Genomic DNA, 11,963 nt, shown 5'->3' with positions numbered 1-11,963 from the left:
GACTTCTTCTTTTTCTACTGCAACAGGAAAAAGACAGACTGTTCTGCCTTCCCCTCACCTGACAGCTAACGCCACACCCAGCAGGCCTACTAGATAAAATCTGCATACAAAAGTGAAAGTTAAGAGACAGTCAGCCTAGAGCGTTAACGTCTTTGCACTCAGGAATGCCAGTGAAGCAAACATGTATGAACAGTAAAAAAGAAACCCTTATGCTAGTTGTAATAGAAACATGTCTCAGTCCAGATTCATGCCAGAAAAATAACACAACACTAGCAGGGCTTTTGAGCCCATATCCTGTCTGAGAGTTCTCAATGCCAAATTAACTGTACGATAATAGAGCTAACCACTTAGTAAAGGTCTTAAATAATCCTTGAACCTGCAAAAACTGATTTTTTGGCCACTTGGGGGCAGGAGAAACTAGTTGTGAACAGCCAGTGGTGGAGGAAGTATTCAGATATTTTACTGAAGTGAAAGTACTTATACCACAGTGTAAAAATAGTTGTTAAACATAACAATCCTCTGTTATAACTTGGCACAGGAGAATCTTCATAAGAAAGGTGTATTTCTTAAGCATCTTACCTTTCTCTTTTATGCATCTGTTGTATTGTTTCAGGTAGAAGTCTTCCAAAACTCTCTGGAAGGAAGAGAGCAGCAAAAACAAACACAACAGCCAGAGTCCCCAGGATAATATAAGGCTTGACATGTTAAGTATGTAGCAATGCATATATAGTACAACATATTGCACTCAATAGATGCCTTAGACATGTTACTTATTTAGTAACTGTCAGTGTTGAACAGTGCTTGCAACACTGTATCACCGCCAATGTGTATGTTGTCCAACATATGTAACCACAACCTTTCATGAGCTCAGAAAATCAGCTTTGTGACGATGCATTTTCCAGGCAAGAGGCTTTTTACATAGTTTATTTAGCTTAAGAATCCTTCAGTTTATCAAAAACATTCAACATCAAAACATCAGGTTTTCACTTGACAGGATGGGAATGGAAAATTGCAAACTGAAAAATAACTAAAGCTGTCATTAATCAGTCTTTACGTTCTTGTTTTGTCATGTCATTGCAAGGATTAATGATGTTCTCATTTTGCATCAAAAGTTTGTCACATTTGTATTAATGTTATCGATGTCAGGGGTACATTAAACCTGCAGTAGGCAGAATATTTTTGGCATCATTGGGCAAGAATTACATAATAACCTTTCAGCATATTGTAATTCAAATGTTCTGAGAGAAAACTAGACTTCTGCACCTCCTCATGGCTGTTTTCAAGCTTTAATCACAGGTCATTTCACAGAGAGCGTTCCTATTGGCTGTTCATTCAACGGAGTCGGCCATCAATCACTTGCAAACTCCGATCAAACGGTCAAACTAGGAAGCCCTGATCAAATATTAATCAATATTATGTTACATTAATGCCCATTTCTCGCATAAAATGTTTTCAGAAGCATCTTGTAGTGTGCTGTTTAGCTGTAAAATGAGAAAGTTTGCTCCAGCTAGTGGGCGGTGCTTGGTATTTCCTCAACAGATCTCTGTTGGCTGCTGGCTACCGGGTCACAAACTTTCTCATTTTATAGCTGAACAGTACACTACTGGAACAGGGGGAGGAAAATGTGACATCTAGTGGCTGAATGTTATCAATATCTATAATAATAATATTTATCAATAACTCATGTAAGTAGTAATGTTTTAGACAATCAGAGTCGACTTTCGAAAAGCACCACAGGTTTTGAATGTTCTCTTCTTGTGATGAATGGACACTTCATGCTGTAGTGAGAAAAGACAAATAAAGAAACCATCATTTGGTTTTCAGCATGCAGGAAAACTAAAAAAGCTGCAATGTTTGAATATTTTTTCATTTCTACCAACTTCATTATCATCGTTCACAACAAAGACTGATGCCACCGACATCACATCATCTGAGTCATGATGATGATGATGATGATGAGGTGGATCAGTTTGGGTTGTTTTATTAAGGGAATAATCAACGACATTTTTCCATTGCTATTTTCTTGCCTGAACAACCAGTATCAAGTAGATCTGTTTGGGGATTACCATCAGGTACACATGAAAAGCAATATATTTTATTTTATTTAATGTTTTTCAGTAGAGACAGTTTGTTTAAGTACTATAACTGGAATGGTTGTTCAGCTACGGTGAGTATTTCTCATGCATATAAACACAATTATCCTAACAAACTGGGCCGGAGCCAGGACAGTCCATATGAGAACTAACACGCACACTCGCAAACACATAAAGAACACAACTGAGCAATTATAGACATTTTGATGGATGATATGTTTAGAGTTTATAAATTAATTTAAGAGTGAAACGCTAAATGATAATTGTCTTTTTTGTTACTATCTCTAGGAGTTGCCAAATACCAATATACACATAGGGGCTTTAAATACTAATAATATTATAATCATATTGTACTTCTTAAGGAACCCACCTTTCTCTCTTATGCATCTGTTGAATAGTTTGAGGTAGAGGTCGTCCAAAACTCTCTGGCAGGAAGAGAGCAGCAAAGGTGGACACAACAGCCAGAGTCCCCAGTAGTATATAAGGCAGGTACTTAAAGTATTCACCTGTACAAGGAGAAGGGGAAATTAGGATTAGGAAAATTGTCAATGAGCTAAAATAAATCCAGGTTAAACAAATGTTAGTAATTACTATTTAAGACCAATTTACTCACTCAGCTCTAACAAAAACGGTGCAATGCAGCTGCCCACTCTGGAAACAGTAGTGCATGTCCCCGTCGCTGTGTTCCTGAGCACTGTTGGGTAAATCTCTGCTGTGTAGGCAAACATCAGGGATGTACCGGAGGTAAGACCAAATTTACCCAGCATCTCCAGAGCAACAGACAGATCTGATAAACCTGAAACAACATAAGACCAGCCTGATTTGGTGTCGCGGCTGGTGTGACCCCATGGAAAGATGGTCACTAGTTAACCCTGTCTTCACATCATGCAGCCATTTTCTCCTCTGATTAAGACACTTTTTTTTTTTCTTTAACCCTCCTGTTGTCTTCCCGTCGACCATGTAACTTTTGGTCTGGTTTGACTGTTTTTAAAGCATACATTATAAATTATCACCCAATTCTGTATTACACCTTTTTGGCCAACTTCATTCCAACTCATTAACACAAGTTTTACACTTTTTTTTGGAATTCATGGTCAATAAACCTCATTTATATGAAATTAAACCTCATTTATATGAAATTAAACCTCATTTTTTAGGAAAAAATGCAGAAATTATGAATTATTTAGACTATACTCAAAATTGGAGGAATAATGTAAATGGATTATCAGACCGGTGAATGTCAACGTTTAGTTAGAATATTACAAATATTATAATATAAAAAATGTTTAATGACAGTGTGACAGTTTGCAAAGACCATAAGGGAACCATCCATGTAATTTGGGGGAAATTAGGTGAAAGACATTCATATTTATGATATAATGAAGTTTGAAAAAGTCTCAAATTTGACCCGAAGACAACAGGAGGGTTAAGACTCCTCATAGTCTTAACAATTCTTCAACATCAGAAGCTGGCTTAAAGGGGAATTCAATCAATTTTACACATCAAAGTCTGTTTGCAGGTCTTGGAAAGTACTACTGTATATGTGAAAAAGTTGTTGAAAGCCTCTCACGGCTCCAGAGAGAGCCTAAAAATATCTGCTTGGAAATATGACAGTACTGTGATGCCATGTCACGTCATGACACTGCTTACTTTGAGGCACCAGTTGAATGAAGTACAGCGACAGTCCTCCAAAGAGCAAGATAAATATGACAGACAGTCGTCGTGGAAGGTATTGCAGTGCCAGCCAGCTGGAAATGTATGCTGGTACCTCTACAGCTGCTGAGAGGAAGCAGCTGATATAGGGGTTAGCATGAAGTCGGGACGTGTTCAGGGAGAGGCCATAGTATCCAACACTCAGAGTGAACCTGGGAAGAGATAGAGAGAGATACAGACAACAGAGATGTTTGAATGGAAATTTGCATAGAAATTTAACATACCGTACAGTAGCTCCATGTTGCAAACCAAGACTATCAGACTTAGGACTTTTGTTTAGTCTTCATTGCCATCAAGACAGAACGTGTCAGCATGTATCGCTGTCTGCTATCCTACACCCTCTTCAGCGAGCAGCGACAGGGACCCCTTGATAGAGGGCTCCGCTGTGCTTATAGAACTAGGATTACAATATCATAGCCTTCGTTCCAACTCATACAGGCTCTACCATCTACTGGACTCTACGGTTACAGTGGGTGGAGCCTGATGAATGCCCCACCGCGACACAACGTCGACCTAACCACACTGACCATCACCGGCTAGAGGTTAGTCGCCACAGCCCACCTACTTCTTTATAACCATGGTGCGGTTGTCGGTCCTCAACAACATGGGCCTCCCCCGTATCAGGGGCCTGAAGTGTTTGGGGGGACCAAGAAGACTGCCTGCAGCTCATGGAGGTTGATGTGTCGGTCCTGCATTGGGACCACACACCAAATACCACTCTTCCCAGCCAGGTACCTCCCCACCCCATCAGGGATGCCACCGTGAACACGGTGACGTAGAAGGTGACTCATCCCAGTGGTGTTCTCTGTAACAGGTGTTGTGGGGACACCCAGTATCACAAGCCGTCCTGTACTGAGGGGAGAGTAGTAACCAAGTGCCACTTGTGCTTCCTGGCATCCAAGCGAGGGCTGGTAAACCACCCCAGCAGGCGCCGCATGTGTAGGAGCCCTAACGAGACCGCCAGATGGGCTGCTGCCCTAAACCCCAGTGCATGCATGACGGTCAACGCTGTTACTATTACACCCCGCCACAGTTGCAAACTGCCTGCAGTAGGGTGTTCGTCTGTGATCTGACAAAGCGGTCCGCAGCCTGCACGCATCGAGCACAACCCCCAGATACTCCACCTGTTGGTGTGGCAGGGGTGTCTTAGAGATAAAAGAAGACCCTTACCAATTGCTTCTTTTCACCTACCAATAAAGAGCTTCACTGGGAGGTTTAGGACTAACTAGTAGGAGTTGCGGGTGCAGTGAAAAGGACATGAACACTCACTGGCTTCCCACCCAGGAATACTGCCAACTGTGTTCATTGAATGCATACAGGGCAGGAGGTTTCGTTACCAGGAGTCAAACTCCTAGTTTCAGAGGGAATTTTGTAATGACTGACTGTAGTGTGTGGTGGTGGTGTTGTATTGGATTGAATTATGCTGAGGTATTTATAAAAAATAATTAATAATGCCTAAAAATCTGTATGTACTGGATACTCACCACACCAGGAACAGAATGACGGTCGTGTTTCGGATGTCTTTTGTCCTCAGCAGGTTGAAGACATTGTGGTGTCCCTTAGGGTGTGTCTTTTTCTCATCAGCCTGCAAGATACAAAACCTCAGTTCCACCAGCAGTTTGTTGTGTTTTAGCTGGTCGGTCCACCACTTTGGTTCAGAATAAAATACCTCAACAACTACTGGATGGATTGCCATGATTTTGGTACAGACATTATTACCTACAGGGTGAATTGTACTAACAATTTGTGTCCTCAAGCACACACAATGGGCCTCATACAAGAACATTTTTGTATTCTTGCCTTAACTTTCTCTTGCTTTTTTTCATACTGTGGGCTTGTACGATTGTGCCACGTCAGATTCAGCAAATGCTCCTAACTTAAGATAACTGTATAAATGACCCTCGTAAACATGATGAATGACACCTGCACGTAAATGAGTTGTTGTAAATGAGAATTGTAGCATAATTAACTCCCCAATGATAGCATATAAGGCTGCGCGTTCTGCCCCATTCATCTGTCTCTGCAAATATATCAGCATGCTGTCTAAAGACACGCTGTCTGTCAAGGGCCTGATGCACATCCAAAAGAATTAATTCAGCCATGACGTGCCTGGTCACCTTATTATATACAGAGACAAAATAACCTTCAATTAATGCATAATTTAAGTTGTTTTGAAGATTGAGATGTTCATATTGATATTGTAGTGTTATACAACAGCATCAATGGCCATATTAAATTGATGATATCGTTAGGCTATATCAATAAATTCAGAATTATAATTCGAATTGCAGAGTAAAACAGGATAATGGCGAAATAATTGTGAAGCGTAATTTATATAGGATTCTCAAACTCAAAATTGCTTCAAAGAAATTAAATATTCAATCCATTAGTGAAAAACGTATGTCTGGTTAACAGCAGACTAATTGCACGACTCCTACGACAGGTTTGAACCACTCGTAAATTGTGTTCGTACCTAAGAGAAAATTCAAAATACGAGAAAATTGTTGAATGCGAAAAGCTCACCTAAATCACTCGTACAAGCTACTTAAGAACAAATCTGATCGTACAAGTGGTTCTTGCGTGAGTTCTATTATCTCCTGTGTCTGATCCTGCATGGCTACAGTCAAAGCAGACTTACATGTACAGTGTAATCTTCAAAGATGACCCGTGGAGCCTCGACTTTGTTCATTTTAGCAGCCTTTCTCACTATGGTCTCAGCCTCCGCCACTCTTCCCTGAGTGAGCAACCATCGAGGAGACTCTGGGATGAACCTGCCTCAATATTCAACAGAGAAACAAAAAAGTTCAGACCAGATCAGAGGGTCTTAAAAAACAAAGCTACAAAAAGAATGACGTCAAGTTGGAATATTTCTCTAATGAAAGAGTAAATTATTATTAGTAAAATCATGACATTTAAGGTGCACAGTAAGGTAAACTTACCATGAATACATGTTCTTGTTATGAGTACAACCTACCACCAGAGAGGGATGTAGAGCAGGCCAGGCAGAGAGATACCCCAAATGAGAGATCTCCAGTCCCTTAAAAAGTAAGCTAAGAGAGGCAGCATCATGTAGCCAATGGCAAAGCCTAGACACGCACCCATAGACGAGAAGATGACCCGTACATTGCCAGTCAAGATCTCAGTGCCTGCACAAAATGAGTGAGAGAGAGAAATGTATGACAGAGGTTCAGGTAATAAGTGACGATACTAGTGATACAACAAGACAAGTACAGTACACACAATACATGTATATCATTCAAAATCACTGACTACTATGTGAAAGTATTATTTGTCGTTACTAAAGCGTGACATGTTCATATTTACCCAGCACAAAAGCAGTTACGTAGTTGGAGATCTGTCCCAAACCATTGATGAAGAGGATGATGGAGAACACTGTCCATGAAGGTGAAAACATTAGAGAAAAGGAAAAAATTGTCTGAACTGCCATGGTGGCAAAGAGAACAGGCTTTCTTCCAAACCTAGAGTGAGAAGTCAAACAAAAAAAAATAAGGGCAAATAAAAATAAGATTTAAAACAAGGCAAAAGTACAAGGAACATACTGAACACGAGGGGCAATGTTTTTGTATCTACTCTATAACCTTAGGGTCAGAGATCATAACAATCTGTAATCCATATATGCATATATACTGTATACTGTCATAGCCACCTTACACAACAGGCATCACTGAATAGGCTCCAGTGTGTACTGCTGTCCGTCATTTTCTGTTGTTGTCGCTGTTGTATTGCTGTTGCTGTTACTGTGTTATTGTGTGCTGTTGTGTGTATTGGTGTCTGACAAGTGCAGTGCTGTGGAAGAGAGATTTCCCCCTGTGGGACAATAAAGTCTAAAGTCTAAAGTCTAATATATATATATACAGTATATTTATATAATTCTCCACTGTACCTCAAATAACTATAATTAAAGATGACAAGTGTAATGGAAAATTACATTTTATGTAATGATGTCTCTTTATGCAACAGTGGAAAATTAATGTCTGTTTGCTCTTCGTCTCATGTAGTGGGAAAGTACTGAGTGTTGACTTTTACTGGGACACTGTCCCAGTAAAACAACTCCTTATCTGTGCAAAACAAATCCACACTCACAGTCCCTGTTGTAGATTTCTATATAGTCACATTGTAATAATCTCCTGCAGTGCACTCTTCTGCAGACGTTGTGTGACTCTGTATAACCAGTGCCTCTTCTTGCAAGAATAAAATACAACAAAGACATTTCATCTGTTCGAGATCCTTATTTCAACGTTCATTAGGACTCATCTCGGAATATTAATTGAATTTCAATTACACAAGTTAATTGATCATTTGAAAAAATAAAATAAAAAAGAACATTAGCAGCAAGTCTACAAGTAAATTTTCCAACCACTGTGTATTTTATTTTATTGTGAGATGGTGTTTTCAGTACCTGTCTGAGAGCTGCCCTGAGAAGAAGGATCCAAAAAGAACTCCAAGAAAGTTAACTGTGGAAGTCAACGGCTGCTTCCACTGATCACTGCACACCAGGTCAAACTGGAATATCCATATATGAACAATTAAACAATTACTTAACTTTTGAGCTAAAAACATGACTTTATTTGCGGCTTGATGCTATGTTCAGCTGCCATGTGGTAACATCGTTTACCTGCTGTTTGAATATATTTAATTTTGGTATAAACAGCCGCAAATGGTGGGATGATGACTGGATGTTATTTGGATGTGCATGGTATTTGGAGAGAGATGTGCTTTTATCAAAGGAATTCTCCTTCAATGCATACATACCGTTTAAATCGCGCAAATTGGGAAAATTGTATTTACTTGTTCCAATTATCCAGTTAATTTCTTTAGACAGGAAATAATTTCTTCATTAGTATTTCCAACTTTAGTATGATAATTCCTTCAGCTTCCCTACATGAGTTCCCTCAAGTTTGAAGTATTAGATAAAGCAATTTCTCATAAGAATACCACTGGCTCTTCTTCACACCAATACACTATAAAGAGATTCATTAATTACTGATTACTTAAACAATAGTTACTGTTAAGGAATTATTCCTTAGGAAAGAGCCCCCCCCCTTCCCTCTGTAATATATATATTGAAACCATCTGCTGGGTACCCCAGGTCACTAGTCAGTCTCTAGCTGTGTCTAACTACCCCCGGTACATGTTGAAGGCCTCTGATAATCGGCCAGCCTGTTTTCTTGTCTACCCCCCAAGGTTGGTGCAAAGAGGGGGAATCTCACACAACAGTGGCCCACATTCCTGACTCACTGATATCCAGGTGTTGTTTTATAGACAATTACCATGTTTGGGTTATGTTATGTTGGGTCATGTTTGGCTCCAGCAAAAAGTGTTCTCTGAGGAGAGGCTGCTGAGAATTAGGTTAGCTGCACACTTGTTGACTTGTATTTGCTGACTCGATTCTCCTTGAGTTCAAGACATAAATAAACTTCCAGTGTATGTCACGTGCTTTTATCTAAGGAAATCTCCGCGATTGCAAAATATAAACGGCTTAAACATACAGCACAAAATGTTACCTTCTCATCCATTTCATTTGTTTAAACAGGAAATGTCTTCATTAGTATTTTCACCTTTAGTATGATAATTCGTTCAGGTTCCCTATGCAACTTCACTCAAGTTTTAAGTACTGGCCCTACTTAAAGAGATCACTGTGTAACTTATCACTTATTAAATGCATAGATTTAAATGAAGTTATACAGCAGCTTAGTTTTTCAGCCTACTCTCTTTTCCAAACGCACTACCCCTAACCAAAATAAATGGAAATGCCAAAAGCATTTTCGCCGCACCGCCTGATCTCGTGTGAATGCAGCCTAAATCTCAAACTTGTGATGTCATCGGGTATAAAGCCTGGAGCTGCTCCATAGACAATGAATGGGAGACTGACATTGTGGACGCATAGAATGTTTGTTTTCGTTACTCAAATGAGTTTTATTCTATTGTAGTGTTCTCAGTTGTGAAACAAAAAATGTACCCATAGTATTTTGTCTATGGAGCAGTTTCACAATGTATACCCTATGGCATGACAAATTTGAGGTTTAGCATTTTAGCTTTTGGATTTGGGAGAGAGTTGTTCATGTTTACTTATTTTTCTTGGACTGTCTTATACCATAGGAATAACATGTATGAATTTTGAAAATGGGCGTAGTTCTCCTTTAAACTAGACCAACAAACAATCACATATTAGTAGATGTACACTCTCACCTCAGAGACTATGGTGGATTGGTAGATGTCTTTGCTGTAGATCCACCCGTCCACACAGCCCTCCTGCTCCAGGTCGGTGAGGTTGACGTCTCTGCCAGGAATTAATCCCTGAGCAGAGAGATTTCTGACCACATCCAGCCTGTACCTGCTGCATCGGCTCAGCTCCCGTTTCCCATCCACCACCTCACAGTAACAATGACACAAACTTTATTAGTGTTATTGGTAACATTTCTTTAACAATGAACCTTCCCTTGTTGTGTACGGTGCTGCACTGTGTAAGGAAATGTGTTGAATTTGTGATAGATCAATGAGGTGTTGACAACTGTGTTCTAACTTGGCTGTGTGCTTGAACCTTGACAAATTAGCCAGACTGCTTTAAAAAGTCCCTTAACCGGTCCAAACTAGAATTATCACTATGCCTCTGCCAACCAGTCAAGCTGCATTTCACATGTCTGTCCAAAATGTCCTCATTTTATCCTATTATATGTTTGTGTAAAATTGTCATAATTAGCATTATGAATTCTTGAGTTATGATCAAGAAGTGTTTTGTGAGGTCAGTGACATTTGACCTTTGACCACCAAAATCGAACCAGTTCATCCTTGGTTCCAAGTGGACCTTACACTACCACTAGGCTAATGTACAACTAGAGTATATCTTAATATATAATCTTGGATTGTAGCCAGACTACTTTATAAGCCTCTTAACAGATGCAAAAAAAAACATATTAACCCCAAAGCTACAACTTTGATTATTGAAAAATTGTAATATTACATAAACAATTATAATTTTCAGTAGATAAAACATTATAATAGAAATCCTATATTAATTACAAATCAGAGCTTTTTTATGCTTGTAGGCTGAACTCACAAATATTTAAGGTCCTCAGCAATACTGTAGACAAAAAATGCCTATATATGGGAAGATGAGAGTAATTATTTTTCCGCTTGTCTCTTTTGGAATTGTTAAAGAAGTAACTTTCATAATGAGAAAACAAGGTGACACTCTTCAAAAACTTAATTACCTCTATTGGGATGGTAGCATTGCGCCAATCTTGGGTCAGATTAACCTCAGGAACCAGGCAGTGGTGACCGGGAATATCAGTCAAGAAGACGACAGAGAAAGCACCAAATCCATTGGGCATGACGCTGACACAGAGCAGAAAGAAGACAATCTGCTGGAAACGTCCCCACTGACCCAGAAAAGCTGTGGTGTCATCATAATCCTGCATAGTCTCAGAGTCCTAACTGTGCCCTCCACAGTCTTTGTCCTGCAGACTTCTTCTTTTTCTACTGCAACAGGAAAAAGACAGACTGTTCTGCCTTCCCCTCACCTGACAGCTAACGCCACACCCAGCAGGCCTACTAGATAAAGTCTGCATACAAAAGCGACAGTTAAGAGACAGTTAGCCTAGAGCGTTAACGTCTTTGCACTCAGGAATGCCAGTGAAGCAAACATGTATGAACAGTAAAAAAGAAACCCTTATGCTAGTTGTAATAGAAACATGTCTCAGTTCAGATTCATGCCAGAAAATAACACAACACTAGCAGGGCTTCTGAGCCATATCCTGTCTGAGAGTTCTCAATGCCAAATTAACTGTACGATAATAGAGCTAACCACTTAGTAAAGGTCTTAAAATAATCCTTGAACCTGCAAAAACTGATTTTTTTGGCCACTTGGGGGCAGGAGAAACTAGTTATGAACAGCCAGTGGTGGAGGAAGTATTCAGATATTTTACTGAAGTGAAAGTACTTATACCACAGTGTAAAAATAGTTGTTAAACATAACAATCCTCTGTTATAACTTGGCACAGGAGAAACTTCATAAGAAAGGTGTATTTCTTAAGCATCTTACCTTTCTCTTTTATGCATCTGTTGTATTGTTTCAGGTAGAAGTCTTCCAAAACTCTCTGGAAGGAAGAGAGCAGCAAAAACAAACACAACAGCCAG

The 11,963-nt window shown here is 39.6% G+C and overlaps 1 protein-coding gene across 1 annotated transcript; it reads right to left on the bottom strand.

The window, feature by feature from the left end:
- Window positions 1–1,630: 1,630 nt before the first annotated feature.
- On the bottom strand, window positions 1,631–11,245 carry LOC119475852 (solute carrier family 22 member 5-like). The gene is made up of 11 exons (XM_037748929.1): window positions 11,039–11,245; window positions 10,017–10,199; window positions 8,227–8,330; window positions 7,131–7,285; window positions 6,781–6,952; window positions 6,445–6,577; window positions 5,291–5,391; window positions 3,735–3,958; window positions 2,707–2,880; window positions 2,464–2,599; window positions 1,631–1,778 (listed from the first exon to the last, which is right to left on the bottom strand). The coding sequence occupies exons 1-11, from the start codon at window positions 11,243–11,245 to the stop codon at window positions 1,709–1,711; spliced, it is 1,659 nt and encodes a 552-aa protein (XP_037604857.1). The 3' UTR covers window positions 1,631–1,708.
- Between the last annotated feature and the right edge of the window lie 718 nt (window positions 11,246–11,963).

This window comes from Sebastes umbrosus, chromosome 17 (genome assembly GCF_015220745.1).
Source record: "Sebastes umbrosus isolate fSebUmb1 chromosome 17, fSebUmb1.pri, whole genome shotgun sequence".
NCBI lineage: Eukaryota > Metazoa > Chordata > Actinopteri > Perciformes > Sebastidae > Sebastes > Sebastes umbrosus.
Note: the sequence above shows the minus strand (reverse complement) of the source record. Positions and strands in the feature narration are given on the sequence as shown.

Coding starts and splice junctions, on each gene's coding strand:
- LOC119475852 (XM_037748929.1), bottom strand. CDS start 11,245: ATGCAGGATTATGATGACACCACAGCTTTTCTGGGTCAGTGGGGACGT. Junction 8,331..10,016: donor AATCCACCATAGTCTCTGAG/GTGAGAGTGTAC, acceptor TGGATATTCCAG/TTTGACCTGGTGTGCAGTGA. Junction 1,779..2,463: donor CAGATGCATAAGAGAGAAAG/GTGGGTTCCTTA, acceptor TTCTCACTACAG/CATGAAGTGTCCATTCATCA.